Source organism: Mustela nigripes, chromosome 15, assembly GCF_022355385.1.
Source record: "Mustela nigripes isolate SB6536 chromosome 15, MUSNIG.SB6536, whole genome shotgun sequence".
NCBI classification, from domain to species: Eukaryota; Metazoa; Chordata; class Mammalia; order Carnivora; family Mustelidae; genus Mustela; species Mustela nigripes.
The window spans coordinates 17373920-17393013 of record NC_081571.1 but is presented as its reverse complement, the minus strand read 5'-3'; the positions used below and the strand labels follow the sequence as shown (position 1 = coordinate 17393013).

At 42.0% G+C, this 19094-nt stretch overlaps 1 protein-coding gene across 5 annotated transcripts in view; it reads left to right on the top strand.

Annotated features, from left to right (window-relative positions):
- Positions 1–19094, top strand: part of DCLK1 (doublecortin like kinase 1) — a 349188-nt gene that overhangs the window by 176806 nt on the left and 153288 nt on the right. For all 5 annotated transcript variants that reach the window (XM_059378351.1, XM_059378350.1, XM_059378354.1 and 2 more), the window contains exon 4: positions 4440–4539. In XM_059378351.1, coding sequence (XP_059234334.1) covers positions 4440–4539 — 100 coding nt within the window. The remainder of the gene's footprint in view (positions 1–4439; positions 4540–19094) is intronic.

Genomic DNA, 19094 nt, shown 5'->3' with positions numbered 1-19094 from the left:
CATCCATCCATCCATCCATCTAAATATCCAATCATCCATTCATCCATGCATCCATATCTATCCAAACATCCAGTCATCCATCCATCCATCCATCCATCCATCCATCTAAATGTCCCATCATCCATCCTTCCATCCATCCATCCATCTAAATATCCAATCATCCATCCATCCATCCATCCATCCATCCATCTAAACATCCAGTCATCCATCCTTCCATCCATCCATCCATCCATCCATCCATCCAAGCAACCATCCATGCATCCATCCAATAAATGTTTATTAAGTATCAGGTACATGGCATGACTCCTGTAGACTTGAAAAGTAGGTTGGAACCAGATAGAATGTCAGAGTCAAGATGAACTTTAACTTGATGATGGCAAGCCATGGATGTTTTTCTGAGTCATGAACAGAGATTTTGAAAGTTTAAAAGAAAGAGTAGATTAGCAGAATTAAACAGGATGGATTGGAGAGAAAGGAGGTAGGAGTGAGAAAAATGGCACCAGAGGGAAATGCCAACGTCCGCAGGTAGGAGGATAAGCTGTGGACTGATGTGGTAATGGGGGTAAAGAGGAGGAGGACAGGAAAAGGCCTAGGTTTGAGAGATGTTAATACATAAATGGAATTAGTTTTTCTCAGCTGGTAATCCTGAATTTTGAGAACCTCAGATTTAAAAAGGAATACACTTATAGATATATAAAATCAGATCTTTATGCAAAACATTGGTAATCCTTTGATATTGTGTGTCCGGTAATGCCAAAGGAAACTCTCACAGTATACTGGCCTACAGAAGAGGGTTATACATCTTCTTCTGTTACTTTCTTTTATTAGATGGAATATATTACAGCTACCTCTGAACCAATGATAGAGAGTGAAAGCATGGATAATAGAAATGCATAGATTATCCTAAATCCATCTTTAAGCCTCCTTTTCTATCAAATCTTCTATCGAAGTTTCTAACAAGGAACAGGTTTATAACTTTGAATTTGATTTACTGACCATACGCACCTCCTGTGCTGGGAGGTTGTGAGCAGAGAAATGGCTAAATGATGCCAGAACAGAGAGCACAGAAGACATTACAGTTTCTGATAGTTCAACACATTCTTTGATTTTAGTCACCGAAGATTGAGAGGTAAATGAATACATGTTGCTTGGCACTGAAATGACTTTTCCCTGTCTTTCTGTGCTGGGTGATGACAGTTACTTTTCTTTAACAATTGCTGCATTCCTTTTATGGTCTTGGAATCCTGGAGTTGGAAACAACATCAAAACTTCATCATGTTTCATTTCCCACTTGCCAACAGAATTAAACCTAAACTGTCCAAGCCGGATCATTGGCTGTTCTGTTCTTTGAGTCTCAGGCTTAGAGGACAGTCCTGGGTATATGATGAAAGGGAGTTAGTTAGCTGGCAACCTGCTTATTGTGTGCTGGAGTTTTGAGGATAGTTATCAGGCTGCTTAGCAATAGCATAAAACATGTCCACATAGATGAATGTGATCTGTGTGGCAATCTGATGTTCTAGAATACAAATGATGGTAATATGTAGAATGAAAGGACAATTGCCTTTGGAAAACAGTATTTTTCATCTATTAGAGATTTGTTTTCATAATGTTTGGCACACAGCATAGCCCAGAGCAGGCCCATGATAAATGTTTATCAGCTAGGGAAATATGGCTGCCCGGGAGAGTGTGTTATGTTAATTTCCATTGTGTGGTCCCTGAGCTCTTTTCCCCTCTGGCCATCACTGCAGAACCAAAAGGAGCCCCATCATGCATTAGTCCATATGATGCTGTGAGAAGGAGAGAGTTCTAAAATCAAATAAAGGTTGGGAAATACTGTATTTTCGATCTTCTCTTTGGAGTTGTGATATATGTGAGCACATGAAGGGTTTGCAAGGACCAGAAATAAAGAAACCTGTTTATATCAGATGAATTCAGTATTTGCCAAATCTGTTTGGCCAGAGGACCCCCCCTCCTTTTTTTGCACCAAACATATTAACCATTCATACTCGAAGAAATACTGCCTTTTAAGTTTAATTTTTCACATTTTTTGCCTGAGGGAGAGATCATGTTTTATTCATTTTTGTGTGTATATGCTCTATGTTAACTGGCGCATAGTAGGCTCAGTAAAGACTTAACGTGTGTAAGGTGAAAATGGCCTGTGTGGGGTTGGTGGAGTTGATATCAACTGCTGATCAGGAAGGCTGGGGTGGGGTGCTTGTCCTGAAGATAAAGATGAACAGGGCCATAGCTGGGATCAGACAGAAAGGGAGGAGTGACATAGAGTGGATTCTGAATTCAAAGGGCCTGGTTTTTTGTTTGTTTGTTTGTTTGCTTGCTTTTTAAGATTACAGTGAGAGGTGGAACACAGCAGGGGGGGTGGAAGAGGGAGAAGCAGGCTTCTTGCGGAGCAGGGACCCGAATGTGGGCCTCCATCCCAGGACGCTGAGATCAAGACCAAAGGCAGATGCTTAGCCTCCGATTCACCCAGGTGCAAGGGGCCTGTTTTTTTATTTTGTTTTGTTTTAAAGATTTCATTTATTTAACAGAGAGAGAGAGAGAAAGAAAGAATGCACAAGCAGGGGGAGTAGGAGAGGGAAAACCAGGGTCCCTGCTAAGCAGGGAGCCCAATGCAGGGCTTGATCCCAGGACCCTGGGATCATGACCTGCACCGAAAGCAGACACTTAACTGACTGAGCCACCCAGGCTCCCACAAAGGCCCTCTTTTTATCTCACTAAGTAGAAGATCGGAGCTTCTGACGCCACTCCTGAAGATCTTTATAGTCCATTTTCCTTAATTGTTACAACATCCCTCTTAAACCACCGATTTTTTCAAACTTTCCAGAAATACGTCAGGGATGTACCTCATTTATACTTATGTTTATTATCAAACTATTCTAGAAATGTCATTCTTAAAATTTCAGCCAAGCGATTATTTGGAAATGAGAGCTTATTTGGAAAAACTATCTGAAGGCTACACATCATTGTCTTTGGGACCTCTAAGTCATGCAGTGTTCTCCCAGCTTACTGCTTTAAGTCTTACATTACCTTCTGTGTATCAGGACAGTGCTACCCAGCATTGACCTAGAGCAGAACCCCCAGAGATGCCTTGCAGCCGACTACAATCCAATGAGGGAGGATCTGATTGTAAACCCAGGCCAAAACGATCTAACACGCCAGGGGGTGTTGTCTGTCGGCCTCAGACATCCCTGGGAAATGCTATTAGAAAGTCTGTTTCAGGGGCCCCTGGGTGGCTCAGTGGGTTAAAGCCTCTGCCTTCCCCTCAGGTCATGGTCCCGGGGTCCTGGGATAGAGCCCCGCATTGGGCTCTCTGCTTAGTGGGGAACCTGCTTCCCTTCCTCTCTCTCTGCCTGCCTTTCTGCCTGCTTGTGATCTCTGTCTTTCAAATAAATAAATAAAATCTTAAAAAATAAAAAAAATAAGAATTCTCAGTTTTCTATCTTGTATCTAAGGTCTACTCATGTCTCTTTAAAAAAAAAAAAAAAAAAAGAAAGAAAGTCTGTTTCATACAGCTCTGAAGTGGCTGCTTCATGGTGCGCTCCAAGCAAAGGAAATTGAAAATAGAAATCAGCAGTGTTCCAGTGCCTTCTGTTGGCATCATACATTTTGCGAACAAAATATTTCACCCTGTATCTAACAACAGAGAACAGTATGCTGGAAATTACTCCTTTTGTCCACATGTACCTGAAAAACAACATTGAGCTCTCTTAAAGTTCTCATTGGAGAATAAGTTCAATAAATATCAAAAGGTGTTTTAAAACTTTGCTTTTGCCTATCTATGAGACGCTGGGTAACACAGGAGTTTTCAAGTTTAGCCTAACTTGAATGGTGGGCATACGGTTGCCTAGTGTCTATACCTGGGTCTCAGAAATAATCTATTTTGTTATTCCTTTTACGAGGACTTCTACTTTTCTTTCAGCTGGAGGGAGAATGAGTCTGAAGGAGATCATTGTATTTATATTATGATACAGATAATTTTCTTCAGTAGTTATCCCAAACAGATCGCCGCACGTCTACTGTATTTGTTGCTAAAATCAGGCGTTGGCTTTTATTGCCATCGAGGAATATTACATTCAAATGAATAAAGGGGTGTTCCTTTCCCATGCGTCGTATTGCTGCATGCACTCTGTTATGAAAATAGAGAGCTCTTACCTCATGGCCTATTGATATGTCAAGTAATAAATGTGACAGTTACTGGTTCTATTTTCCCTATCCTGTCTTCCTGCACAACTGAAATGTAACATGTTTCTTACTAGTAACAGATGCTGGAAACCTTCTTTTGAAATTCCTCTGGAGAAGCTTTCCTGTTGATTCCATTAGATGTGGGAAGTGGCTTTATGCAGATGTGAGCTTGCAGGGATGCAATGTTGTAATTGCTGTTCTGCCGACCCCTTGCTGAGTGCCATGCTTTTCTCTTGTAGGTGATGTGCCTTCAGGACTTTTTTGGTGACGATGACATTTTTATTGCATGTGGACCGGAGAAGTTCCGTTACCAGGATGATTTCTTGCTAGATGAAAGTGGTAAGGAAAAAAAAAAGTTCAAAACCAGGGGAAATTTGAGGCAGCTTTCCAAAATGAGCCGCACCAGGCCAAGATTATGTCAACCCCAGAGCTACCAAATCAGTTTCAGATCCTCGCCCAGCATGTCTTTTTCATATCTCGAATTTCTTTGATTTTTTTATATCGAAAACAGATGAAATTATAATTGGAAAGGTTAAATCATTCAGAAGAGTAAATTACCAATGGCTAATTTATAACCACTTAATAGCTAACTTGATGCTTTATAGAAAACCAGGATGCAGATTTCTACGTTTTTAATTCTCTGTTTTTGTCAACATGTGTAGTTGAGAGATTTGTGATCATAAAATTATTGAGTGTGTTTCTAGGTGGAGCTTTCCCTGGCCTCTTCTGGTTCCTAACTGGGAGGGAGAGTGGCCTGGCATCATCCCTTTTCCTTTAACTACTACCGAATTGAATTTATATGTCATTAGCATCTGTGAGGGAACAAAGAGGAGGAGGGTCGCATCCTTTGGTTCAAATTGAAATGTGATTGTAATAGATGAAGAAGAGACAGTTGAGTAAGAGGGAAAGACCTGTCTCAAGAAGTGAATATGAAAGGTTGTGACTTCAAGAAAGATTCCTTTCTGATGCTATAGTCATTTCAGAATCTCACCAGCATCACAGGAAAGATTATTGCCCTGACAGAAGAGACCTCTCCTTAATCATATTACTTCTAATTTAATTAGGGGAATATCACATATTTATGGACAATTCAGACACTAGGTGGTTGGAAATGCTTTTTGAAGTGGTAATGAATTTTCTGCTTAAATGCATGCAGAAACAAATTAGTGAGCTTTTGATGAAGGGGATGGGAAACACTTGAGCACTGACAGGATTGGATAAGTGATGGGATGTCGGGGGTCCCACCCTCCCACAGCTGAAGCTCGTTCCTTCAGTATCTGTATTAATACATATGTATGTACATCATCTATATGCATTTAAACCTAGTACAATTATTTTATCATTTAAAAATGACTTAGAGTGTGTGGGGGAGGGATAGGAATAAGAGAGATTGCCCCTGTTTGTGAAAACTTCAAATGCCCAATGAAAGTACATACATGATGTAATATGTTAGATAGATAGATAGTTAATATGACAGAAGTGTCATTTGAAGAGATTGAAGTTATTTTGGTTTAAAGAACCTAACTGGAAGGTATCTCTTTCTCTCGAAAAAACTTTAAATACATTCCATCTTTATCTCTAGTTGATGTGCCCTTTGGGAGCAAAGATACTATGAAAATACACCAGCACAGGGAGCCCTCAGGGAGGGCTCTCCCCAACCCACCCCTTCCTTCTTCAGAATGAGACAGCCTTGCCATTTTGTGTAGAACAAGAGAATGTTAGGAGTCAGGCGGGAACCCACAGCACAGTTTTGAGGAAAATAAACTGCCTTGACTTTTAATTTAAAGAAAATATCTGCTCCTGATAGAACAATCTGAAGGAACCATGCATTCTGAAATGAAAGTTTCATTTGTTGCTTTGATAGGAAACAACCTGTCAAATTCCAACTGGAATATAGTTCAGTTTCAAAACAGCACTGTGGACCTGAGGATGCCAAGGCCTCTCTCCAGCCCCCAGGGAAACTTGGGGCCTCTCCCCAGACTAGCCCCCTGACAGTGAAGGCCCTGGGCAGGGCTTTCCCTTCCCTACACTGTGCTCTCACACCAGACACGGCAGCCTGTCCTATTCCCCGCCGACAGCAGGCAGACGGGCTTTCTGGAAAGTACAACAGAAAAAAGTACCAGAAAATCCGCTGTGATTTCCCTTGAGAATCCTTTCTCATTAAAAAGAATGCAGGCAGAGAGATAGACAGATTGATATCCGCACGCGTGCAGAATGGCGCACTGCAAACACGTGAATCGCAGCACCTAGCCCATCGCCCATGGTTTGGCACTTGGAAAGACCACTTCAAACTATTTCAGTGAAAAAGTCAGGACTTCACGTTCTTACCCCTGATGAATATACCCTAACCATTTCTTGGTGTGAAATCCATTTGCTGAGTAACAGTGTCCTCCCGCATCCTGAGAGAAACACGTGGATTGGGGGAAGGGGGTAGAGAAAGAATCTAAATTGAGATTTTACTTCCTTGGATGAACTTACTCTGAGACTAAATTCACACATTGACAACTGCAATTTCCCTGTTGCTTGTACAGCATGTTCTAGTGCTAATGTATTAAAATTTGAATCTTTTTTTAAGTGCTCTGAGATGATTTATCCCAGCTTATCTGTACTTGCTAAATGGTATTTGCACATTGAGGCTTCATTTGGCCTGTTCCGTAGTAGCTTCCTAAAAGGAGTATCGGCGGGGGGTACAGACATCTTTGGAATTAATACTCAAGCAGGGCTGTGCTTGATTTAATGGCATCAAGAAATGGCCTTTTGCCACAAGGCAGCACTTTTATTTTATCTTTCAAAATTAACCCAGCTCCCGGTGTGCTCAGGATTAGCAATAATACATCCCCCTAATTACTGCTGGGAAAGCTCCTGGAGACTGCTCATAAGGTCTTTCCAATGAGGAATTCTGCCTTCATAGACTTATATTTCATGGGCTACACTGGACCCAGATCAATATTAGAAGCTACGAGAGAGGAACCTTCCTCCCCTAAATTTTCACATGGGAAGAAAAAAAAAAAAAAAGCCTTCCTTTTTCCATCTTGAACTGTAACTCATTTTAGCGATATCGTCATCAATCAGTGGAATCTTAGCACCTTCGAAAAATGGTGGCTACAGCACTATATATAGAGACAGACAGGCCAACAGCTCCTTCCCTTGCATGGGCTGCTGTCTCATTTAGAACGATGAAGCACAGGCAAGGAAAATGCCAAATTGGAGACAGGAAGCTTCACATAGCTTTGCTTATGTATTGATGATTAACTGACGAATTTGTGATTTTTGGTGCCGTTAAAAAGTGACAGGATTTTGTTGAGAAATGCCTATCTCTGACCTGGGGGCAGAGGAAGTTAAGTCCTTGGTAAGGAGCCTGTTGCAGCATATCACCTTCTGTCTGTCTGCCTGCCACCCCCCCAGCCTCAAGCCAGCACCCCCAAACTTGCTTGGCCAGTTTATTCACTCATGTACCTCACCCCTGCTGGGCCTGCCACCTGCTCAGGAATCTAAATATATCTCTCACTCTCTCATTTTACCAATTCCTGAGTGCTCTTGATTCTGATGTGAATAGGTATTACTTCAAACTTACACATTTCTGCATCGATGTTGTATGAGTTTCCTAAGCCTGCTATTAACCAATCGCCATGAATTGGGTGGCTTCCAACAACAGAAATTGATTCTTCAACAGTTCTGGGGGCCAAAGTCCAAACTCAAGGTATAGGGAAAATCTGTGCTCCCTCTGACGGCTCTGAGTAAGAATCCTTCAAAACTATAATACTAGCTCCTGCTGGTAGTTGGCTTGGAATCCTTTGGCTGCTACTGCAGCATTGCTTTAGTCTCTTCCTTCAACCTCATGAGGCCTTCTCCATCTGTCCGAATTTCCCTCTTCTTATCAGGACACCAGTTATTGGATGAAGGTCCATCCTAACCCAGTATGACTTCATTTTAACATGCTTACATCTGCAGAGACCCTATTTCCAAATAAGGTCACATTCACAGGTACCAGGGTTCGAAGCTCAATGTATCTTTTGTGGGGCACAATTCAACCCACAGAAAGATGTTTGAGGTTGTCTGGATTTTAGTTGAACTTAAGTTACAAGTAAACTCACTTTTATTTGTTTGTTTTGACCCATCTTTCGATTTGTGCTGTTATAGCTTTATACTAATGAGTAGAAGACATAGACAAAATTGCTGTGACAAGACTGTCCCCTCTTTTGGCCTTTTGTAGGTAGGGTCTCTCACCTGGGATGTCAGAAGAATGTCCTGAAATGGTCTGAGAAGTGTACTGGTCAGCAGTGCATTTGATAGAACCTCTCTTGAAATCCTTCTGAATAAGATAAAAATATATGGTCTGACGGCCATGGGATGGCTGTATTTTTAGTTCATAGAACTGGCCTTTCCAAGAAGTACTCATTTACAGGTTGATGTCTCTGTGTTGGAGGGGATCGCTATTTGAATTGACCCATGAGGTCCCTGAAGGGAAGGACTGTTTGTTTGCTACGAGTCATGGCAATAGGGTTATTCCTTGGATTCTGTATAGTTTAATGTGACAAGAAATGGCCATTTGAGAACGCGGGTGGTGTGTGAATGAAATTATCTGGTAGGAAAGCAAGGATCCACAAGGATTTTAGCAGAATGGATTGTATCCAAGAAGATAAAATTGAATTGGTATTAACAAAGAGTAGTGCTTTAGGTATTTTTTCATTGAACAGAAAGCCAGTTTTAAACCAGCTTAGTAGTTCTAACAGGAGAACATGTGAACATTTTAGTTCACTGCAGGCTTCTTGTGAGATGTGACTCATTTTCGGTCTGGATTATAGGCATGTCCTATGTGATAGTACCTTTCAGCCCCTCTAACTGAACTTGGCAAATGTTGACTGAAGAAAAAAGTTAAAATGAGTAAATGTTCTTCAAAATTCACAAAACTACTACAGAAGTCTAGTAAGTATAGTGTAGAAGAATAGACAAAAAAAAAATAAATGGGTTTTCACATGATTTTTGTAAGTTGGTAGCATCCATACTTTCGAAGTTATGAAAGTTCACAAGTGCACTAAGACTTTCAGGATACAGTAAATGTGTGTCCATGTGTGTGAATAATGTCCTGTTCCTGGGGAATGCCAGTCCAACTTCTCCCTGCACTAGACACCCCCATCTGGAATGCAGTGTTCTTCTTGGGTATGTGATTCTAGTAAGAACATTTCCTTGGCTTCTCTTATGGACCCCCTGGTATTGGGTGCCCAGAATCTACTTGGTAAACATCTCTAGAAATATTCCATCATGACTACATTCCAGGGACCCATGTCCTCATGAGAGGAGACAGAAGTTGTATTAGGCACCGTTCACCGAGCAATGATCCCTGAGTGTTTTCCCACTTCTGGGTGGTAAGAAAATGGAGTTAGAACCAAGAATAGTAGAAACAGTATGTGAGTAGAGTTAGAAGACTGGTGTAGTTAAGCTCCATGTCCTACTTGCTGTGTGGTCTTTGTATCTCCCAGCCTGCTTCCTATTCTGTGAAACACCTTTTTTTCCTGGGTTGTAATGGACCTCAAATGAGATAATAAATGTCAAAGCACGTTCAAAACTGTGTTCCTTATTACTTGGTGAATGATGTTAGTGAATGACACTTCAGTTGAAATATCCCTCCTAGCGGACTGCAGCTGGGCTCAGCCACATACATTCATTTGCAGGGCTTAATTGGAGGCAGATGTCACCAAGATTTGGTTTGGGTGCTCTTTAGAACCAAAAAGCAATTATCTATTCCTTTCTTCCCTCTCTCAACTTGAATTCCTGTGGAGGAGGTAAGAGGCAGTAAAGGGACCTTGGAAAATTTCCACTCTTCTCTGGAGGGAATCTCTGGAAGATTAAACCAAACCACATTTAGATCCAGTCATACTTTGCAAATGGACCACGTTTAGGGATCCCAGCCTGTATGTGCCAAAGGACTTGGGTCAAAGGGATTTTGGGTGGCCCGCTGCCCTGTCCTGGGGCTGGCAATGCTGGGAGACTATGAGGTCATTGTGAATACCAGGAAAATGCTCAGAGTCTGGATAGAGACCAGGCCTCCTCACACAGTGGGTTTTGAGTTACTGCTAACAAAATTCATTCATTCTTTTATGCATCCATTCATTTATTCAATAAGCTAAGCTAACTTAGCCTGTGCCAGGGAGTATAGTAGGCGCAAATAACTATCAGCCTTGGCACATGAAATATGACCCATTGTATGACTTTTAATATTGCCTGTGTCGAAAGATGTCAAAGGATCTCTGGTACTGAACTTTGACTCAAAATATTACTTGGTGCTCATTGCTGTAGTGTATTTTATTCCTTTGGGAAAATACTGTGGGGAATAACTAATGGGGTCACAACAGATGGACTTCTCTTTTCAGATTTAAATTTTAATTGAATTATGTGACCAGTTTAAATTGAGTCTGGGGGCAGATTTCTTTGAGGTGCATAGTACTTCGTGCTAGAATATTTTATTGTTTCAGTAAATGTTAATTCTGGGAATGTGTAGTTCTTACTTAGAAAAACAAAACTAAGTGATAATTGTCTTATTGAATAATGGCCAAGTTTCTGTGACATTTCATTGTGGCGCAGAAAATCTGGTGTAATCTTAACTGCACTGATTTATAGAACGCATGCTGATGCTTGAAATAGAGGGTTTCATGGCTTTTGTTTGTTTGTTTGGAGTCCCGGAGAGCACATTGGTGATGTGCTCTGCTCTCATTAGCAGGTTCCCATTCGCCTCTCAGCCGTGGTGAAGCCGGAGGGGTTTGTCCACGAGAGCGACACTTCAGCTCATGCCTAAATATAAAGTTCCCCAGAACATAGTGATATTTCCAAATTTCATAGCTGCCAAGCTACGGAGACATATAGAGTATTATCTTTTGGAGACAAGCTCTAACTCCAGCACAAGCTAGTTCCTTTGCTACAAAAGAGATGATTTTCTACTCAGGAAACCAAGACATTGTATAACACATACAGTCTTTCCTTTACACCTTCTCTTCTGGTCCGCACAGGCTTCCTTTTATTGTATTTAGTCACAGTGACACCTGAATTGTTGACGCAGAAATACCCCGCACCTAGAATATTGGCAATGAGTGCCACGCAGTAGGAGTCTTGGAGGCCATCAGCTGGCAGCCCTGCCCGGGGCAGAAATCCCTCACACGCCATTGCGACAGCTGCTCATCCTTCCACAGCTAGAAGCTCTTTTGCAGCTTACCTCCATTTGAGAAGGCCAATGCCCCTGTCCACCAGTGCTGATTTATTTTTTTTTAAGAAGTTCTTTCTTGTTTAGGGGCCCCAATTAATCTCTCTCCAGCTTGTATACAGAGGTCCTGATTCTGTCCTTTGGGGTCATAAATACCACCCATTGCGTTCATTCACAGAAGATGAGCTGGTGTCATAGACCACGGGGACGATCCAAGTCATTAATTACTGTACACTATTTTATTTGCCTTCCCTCCTAAACCGAAATGTCTCTGTAACTTCTTCCCTCCTTCTCTCATGTCAAATGCGATGTTCTTGATTTTGTCTTCACTCTTCTTTGTGACCTTGTCTTATCAGTGTTCCTTTCCTATCCTCCATGGGAATTTTGTTATTTTACCCTATCTTCGCTGTCTCTTTCTTTTCAAACTGCAGCCATGACTAAATTTTTCCTCTCCTCAAAGGGCCTTCAGCCATCATCTAATCAAGCCGTAGTGCCCTTTCTCTCTCTGTCAAACAGCTTTAAAAGGAAAAATTACTTTAAAAAAAGTTTTTTTTTTTAATTTTTTTTTTAAAGAGCAAAATTACCGCCCTTGAGGCCTCCACGTCCTCATTCTGATTCACTTTTTATACGCCTTTTTTTCATTAAAAATTTGTCTTCCACTAGCCTTTTAAAGTTATGTAGTAGTAGAAGTTCTTTTGCTACTGTATGACGCTGAGGCACAAATCTCAAGACTTTTCTCTTCCCTCCTGAGATAGTAAAAGGTAGTATGGACTCTTCTAGCTACAAATCACCATCTCAATCTAGAAATGAAAATCACTAGTCCCAGGCAATAGTCATTCAAAACTGAGATTCTTTTCCCATACCCACCCAGGGCCCCATGTAGTGAGTCCTTTCTCTGAGGGTAAAAGGTAGGGTTCTCCTTTTTCACGTACCTCCTCCTTGTTGTTTTGATCCTTTCAGGGTTGGAACAGAGAAGGGTAGAGAGGAGCAGGGTGATGAGAAAGGGGAGGTGGGGAGTCCTTACATGACGGCACTCTCGTAAGATCGCTTCAGGCTGTCTGGGTTCCACAGATGTTATATTAAGCCAACTTCTCTTCTGGGTGTTTTTATGGGTTCTTCAGGGACTCTCACTGGGAACATTCCTCTCTTCTTCTTTGATGTGGTCAGTTCAGTTTCTTCCAGTTTTGGGTGTTTCTCCCTTAGTCCTTGTTTTCCAGAACTCCCCCTGTTGGCCTCAGATGATCCTCTTAGGAAGAATGTAAATTAGCTCCTTGCCAGCTCACACCCTCAGATCCATCAACACACTCACATGTCCTTCCCCCCCCCCAACCCCGACAACAACACTCCATGCAACCAGGCGTCCTTTACTCTGCTGTCAGTGTTTCTCCAGTCAAAGGTGAACACTCAGCCGCCAGAATGCTATTCCCCTCTCTCTGCAGATGATACCGACCAGTCTCTTCCAATCTGCAGTGAAGCCCTACCTGAGATGAAGAGAAGTATCTCCCCTCTTTGGGGATGAGGGAATTCATAGCATAGCTCTCTCTGAAGAAGTCCTTCTTACAAATCCCCTTTCTCTCTGAGAACACGATGCCTTTTTCACTTTTGAAATGGGTCAGAAAACTAAGGCATGTAATTTGTTCAGATCTACTTTGAAATTTCTAGAAAGTGATCTACCTCACAGTTTACTTTAGTGTCTGAGACACATCCCCTGGCAGGCTGGGTAAAATTTCCATTTTGAATCCTGTGACGTTGGTGACTCCACTCCTACCATATAGGTAATAGGTCCATAAACAAGGATAACCTTCAAATCACTATACCCAATGCCCCCCCTTTTTTTTCTTTTTCCTCCCCAACTTCTTTGTGGCATTAGACACTTTTAAGGATTCCCTCCTTGAAATTCTCCTATCTTGTCCTTCATGGGGTTTTGCTGTTCTGGTCTTTCGCCTCCCTTCGTGACTGCTCCTGAGCTCCTCTCCAGCTCGTTCTGCCATGTATCCCATAGTAACTGTTCCTGAAGATTCATTCCTCAACCCTTTTTTCTACTTAATTACTTTCAATTCCTAGCCAAGTTCATCTACCTTAATGGTTTCAGCAATGATGGTTAGGGTGGACAGTGACGGTGACAAATGGTAACCAGATGGTATGCAATAAGCAAAGTCTTTGAAGTATGTATAATTCTATAATTCTCCCAATTTTACAATTAAGGAAATTAAAGCTTTGATGATAAATAATTTGTCCAAGGCCACACAGCTAGTTCGTGTTGAAAGCAGAGTTCAAACCCAAGTCTGTTTATGTTTGACAATACACTCTTGCTCTCTAAGATCTCCATCTCTAACCCTGATGCCTCTCAGGGGCTCCAGAACTATCTTTCCAACAATGCTGGTGGGAATTTCCTTATGGGTTATTCCACAGCCGACTGAAATTCAGCATTTCCCACAATTGAACGCATCAGCTTCTGAGTCAGTTTTATCCCTCCTTCTGTGTTTCCTATATTAGTTCATGGCATCAACATTCTCCTTAATACCAACGTTACAACACATGGAGGTGTCTTTACTTCCCCTCACCTTTACTGCTCACCTCCCACATTTTGTCACCTGCTTTCAATGCCACCACCATTATTGTAAGTCATTTCCTCATAATCTCTTGCTCAGACTCCTACAGTGATGCTTTCACTTGCTTCCCTGGCTTCAGTCTTTAATTATTCCATGAATTTGTACACAGGTTGACTTGCCTATATTCCCTTCAATAGCCATCCACCACCCAGAGACTCCTTGGCATATCATTCTAGGGCAGTTGTAATTCAGTTTTATTGTATTTTTCCAGCCTTATCGTTCTTTATTCCTCTTCTGCACTCCAGCCTCGGTATTATTTGCTGGCCTCCCCAAAGCCATTTATTTTTAGTATCTCTGTCTCTGCTCATACTGTCCCATCAACCTGGAATGCTCTTCTTCCTTTTCCCCATCACCACGCAGCAAACTCCCTTTTGCCCTTTGAAGTTCCCTTCCAAAGTTCCCTTCCCCCATCTTGTTGGTTTCCATCAATTACTGACTTCTCATTCTTTTGACCGATACTTATCTCATTTAATCCCCAGAAAAATTCTGCACTGCTGCTTTGTAAATAAAACACACCAAGTTAGGTGAGTTAAGAAGCTGCTGAACACATGCCCAGTGGGTAACAGGGTTGGAATGAAAACTGGAGATCCCAGACTCTTTGTTTTTGTCTTCCTTAATTGTTAGTGCCTTGAGATTGGCCCTGTATCTCCAGTCTCTGTATCCCACAGCTCCTATCACAGTGCTCTGAATCTCGCAAAAGCTCATGAGATGTTAGCTGAGCCAGTGAATGCAGAAAGGATCTACTCCACCTGTCAACCTTGTAGACGCTTGAGGACTGAGGCGCGACACTTCCCCAGAGCTGGTTTTTCCAAATCTATTAGGGAAGTTCTTTCAACTGTTGCTCTTCAGACCCTCCACTCTCCTGATTTCTTTTTTCTGAATACTCTTCGGTCAGCAATATCCTCCTCACAATAAACCCAGAACTGAATGCAGCACTCCTTAAAGGCTTCCAGTAGCATAGAGAATACAACTTTATTTAATAGAGGCATCAAACTTGTTCAAATGCAGCTGAAATGTGATTATGGTCTCTTTAAGCACCAACCAAGCAATGCGAGCTCATGGTTAATTTGCGGTCAGCTGAACTCTCTGGGGCTTTCTGATATGATGTCAAGCCAGGTTCTACTTGTTTAAATGCATAGCTGCACCTCTATCCAGTACTTTAATTGTATTCATGCCGGAGAGCACCTTAATAATTTTAGTCATTAATTCTGGCCATTTAAGAGCCTTACGCATCCAAATTCTGCCTGAGGACAAATAACAGCAGAGGACAGAGTTGAAATAAGGTCTCTCTGATTTCTAGGTCGTTGCCCTTCCCAATAGGTTATGCTGCTGGGGACCTTTCTAGCTAAAGATCAGTAGCATAGCTTTCTGAAAGCTCTCAGGCAATAAGATAAAGAAATGAAAAGCTATAATAACCTTTCTGTGTGTCCTCAGGGACGGCAGTGGCGGGGCACCCTCAGGCCCAATGGGCAGCTTTGGCTGGGCCATTCTCTTTCCTCAGCAGGTAACAGTCCTATAAATGAGGAGAGGTTCTTTTGTCCCCTGCACTGACCAGCACATGCCTCCTCCCCATGCGCCCCCAGTACAGGAGAGTGCAGATAGGACTTTCCTCGTAAGGTGCGTCCATGGACCGCATGCACTGAGGTTTTTGTGCCGGTTTGAAATCTGCCAATTCAATCCCCCAAACCAAGCACATGTGAAGAGCCCACTGTGTGTCAGGCATTCCTGGGGTTTAAACAGAGGAGTTCTGGAAGGTTAAATATCTACTTAGGGAAAGCAGATGAAGTGAACATTATTGTGGAAAAAGACTTGATGTAAAAGTAATTCTGAAATCTAGTTCCACACTTGAGTAATAATTTGATATGTGTGTGGATATAGGTTGACTCTCTAGATTTTCGTTATTGTGAGTGTTCTGAGTAACTGGAATATAATAAGACATTGATGTTATAGGACTCTTTGCTGCCTGTAACTTAATTTTCTTTCACGATAGCTCTGAAAAAGAAACAAATGGATAAAACTTCTAGTAAAAAAAAAAATGATCATGCGGGTGACTTATCTTTATGTTTCAGTAGGCAGAATCACTGAAATCATGAGTCCAACTTTTCTTGGAGACCTAAAACCGAGCTGAATAAGAATTTGTCTAAATTCATATGAGTCTTAATCAAATATTCAGAACAAAGCCAAAGAAAAGCAGCAGCCTTGTCAAGAAGTGCCAGGAATGGAATTGAAAGAAGCCATACCTGTAAGCTCAGGGCCGGGATGTGAGAAAGCAAACCATTGTCAAGAGGTTAGGGTGAGAGGTGCCTGGGTGGCTCAGTGGGTTAAAGCCTCTGCCTTCAGCTCAGGTGATGATCCCAGGGTCCTGGGATCGAGCCCCGCATCAGGCTCTCTGCTCAGTGGTGAGCCTGCTTCCCCTTCTCTCTCTGCCTGCCTCTCTGCCTACTTGTGATTTCTCTCTCTGTCAAATAAATAAATAAAATCTTAAAAAAAAAAAAAAAAAAGAGGTCAGGGTGAAAACTGGCATTGTCCTGATCAAAGACAAAATCAAGCTCGGCATTTTGTTTCACTGTTAAGGTACTCAAGGGCCAACTGATTCAGTGAATGCCTTTTGTTCGCTTTTGGGGTGTCACATCGACATGACAGCTGGGACATCTCACTGATATGACCAGTTTTCACTGATATTGAAAACTGAGGTTATAAAGCTTTTGAGTTTATTAGGTCTGGAGGACACAAAATTTCTTCTTTTACAGGTTTGCCTCTCAATCTTTGTGTCAACTTAGATAAACTTACATCTTAATACCTTTTTTCGGTGTCCATTTCATACTTGATAGCGTTTCAACTGAATTATTTTAAAAGAATAACATTAGAAGTCAGAAGTTAGCTTACATATAGTTAGTTTTAAAAACCTATGGAAAAATGAATACTGTTCTTTCTTCTTACTTAAGTGAGATATAAAATCTTCCCATTTGCAGTGGGTTTTCTAAATATAAAGATCAGGTTAGCTTAAGTTGATTTCTATACAGGAAGTCATCGAAATATTTTAATAACTGTGTGGATGGTCCGTTCTTGCTGAAACCTGCTAAATGAGAGGGGCTTGGGGCATGAATCATCTAAAAATGTGCGTAGTGCAAAAATCCCTTTCATCTTCTTGTTGAGCGCACTTTGTATCTCACACTGTACATTCCCTTCGGACAGATCATTTGGGAAGTAGTGAGTTAATAGACAGTTAACATGAATTCAGTTTATTGTATCACTTATAATATGTGTGTGTGTGTGTGTGTGTGTGCACATAGGTATAGATTCTACCCAATTTGGTTAATATTTATTGAATACCTACTATGTGCCAGGCGCTGTTCTGAGCATAGGCATTTAACAGTGAACTAAAGAGAGAAAAATTCTTGCCCACTTGGAACTTATTAGAAAAGGAAAATATTTATTAAGTAAGATCATAAGCAAATTACATAGTATATCAGAAGATAAGGAAAGAGAATGAAATAGAGAAGGGAAGTATGGATTTGGGTTGTGGGAGGATGGGGCGGGGGGTGCAGTTGTAGGTAATGTAGTTGGAGAAGACTTCAGTAAGAAGGCAGCATTTGAGCAAAGGCTTGAAAGAAGTGAAGGAGCCAGCCATGAAGACCCCAGAGGAAGAGTGTTCCAGGCTAGGGTTAACAGTGCAAAGAGCCTGAGGTGGCCAGGTGCCTAATGTACAGCTGGGAAGAGCTCTATAGTAGTAGGTGGTCTGTAGGACTGAACTGTGATTCTGACAATAACGACCCAGAGTCAGCTCAGACTTCACAAGTTTTAAGGGCACGGTCCTTAACCACAGCAAGACTATTCTAATTTCAGATGCTAGCTGCCAGTTCAGGGGTCCCCAAGCCATCCACACTTCTGACCAACTGGCTACAAATTCAGGGGTTCCCACACTCCCCTCAGGTTTAATAGTATGGTGGAACAACTTACAGAACTCAGGAAAGTGCTATGCTGTAGTTAGGATTATAGTTTCATTATAAAGGATGTGATGAGGACCAGCCAAATGTAGAGACACATAGGGCAAGATCTGAATGGGTCCCAGAGGAGAGCTTCCGTGCTCTCTCCCTGAGGAATCAGGACACATCACCCTCCTGGCACACTGATGTGTTCACCAACCAGGAAGCTCCACTGAATTCAGCATATAGGTTTTATTGGGGATTCATTACCATAAGCCTGGTTGATTGACTTCTTGGCCTCATGACTGAACTCAGCCTGTAGCTCTCCTACTCATAGGACATCATATGGTTATCACATGGCTCAAAGCCCACCCACCCCTCATCACAGGGTTGGTATGACCAATCCCCACCTCGGGTCATCTTTATAGCTTAATTTCAGATGTGACTTGAGGGACCTGTCATGAATGACATGGGCATTCCTATCACTTGGGAAATCCCAAGGGTTTAGAATCTCCCTCCCAAGAATCCAGGAAGAAAACAGACACATTTTTTAAAATTATTTTTTTAAGATTTTATTTATTTATGAGAGAGAGAGAGAGGAGGAACATGAGCAGTGGGAGGAACAGGGGGAGAGGGAGAAGCAGATTCCCTGCTAAGGAGGGAGCCCAACATGGGACTCAATCCCAGACGCAACATGACTAGCTCCCAACCCAGGAGGGGCAGACCGACCCCTCTCATGGGACAGTCCCATCTCAGAAGTTGATTTCTATACAGGAAGTCATCGAAATATTTTAATAACTGTGTGGATGGTCCGTTTTTGCTGAAACCTGCTAAATGAGAGGGGCTTGGGGCATGAATCATCTAAAAATGTGCGTAGTGCAAAAATCCCTTTCATCTTCTTGTTGAGCGCACTTTGTATCTCACACTGTACATTCCCTTCGGACAGATCATTTGGGAAGATTATTCTGCTCAGTAAAATTCCTAGTGGTTACATTTGAAAGAATCTTTGGGAGTGTCTTGTTCAGTTCCTCCATTTCCTATGTGAGGAAGTGGAGGGGAATTAAGTTGACTGGCCTAAGTCAACCAGCATGCTCATGTTAGAGCTGAGGGAGGCTTGGAGCCAGGCTGCTCGAGTCTAGTCTCGGACTGGTTCCATCGTGT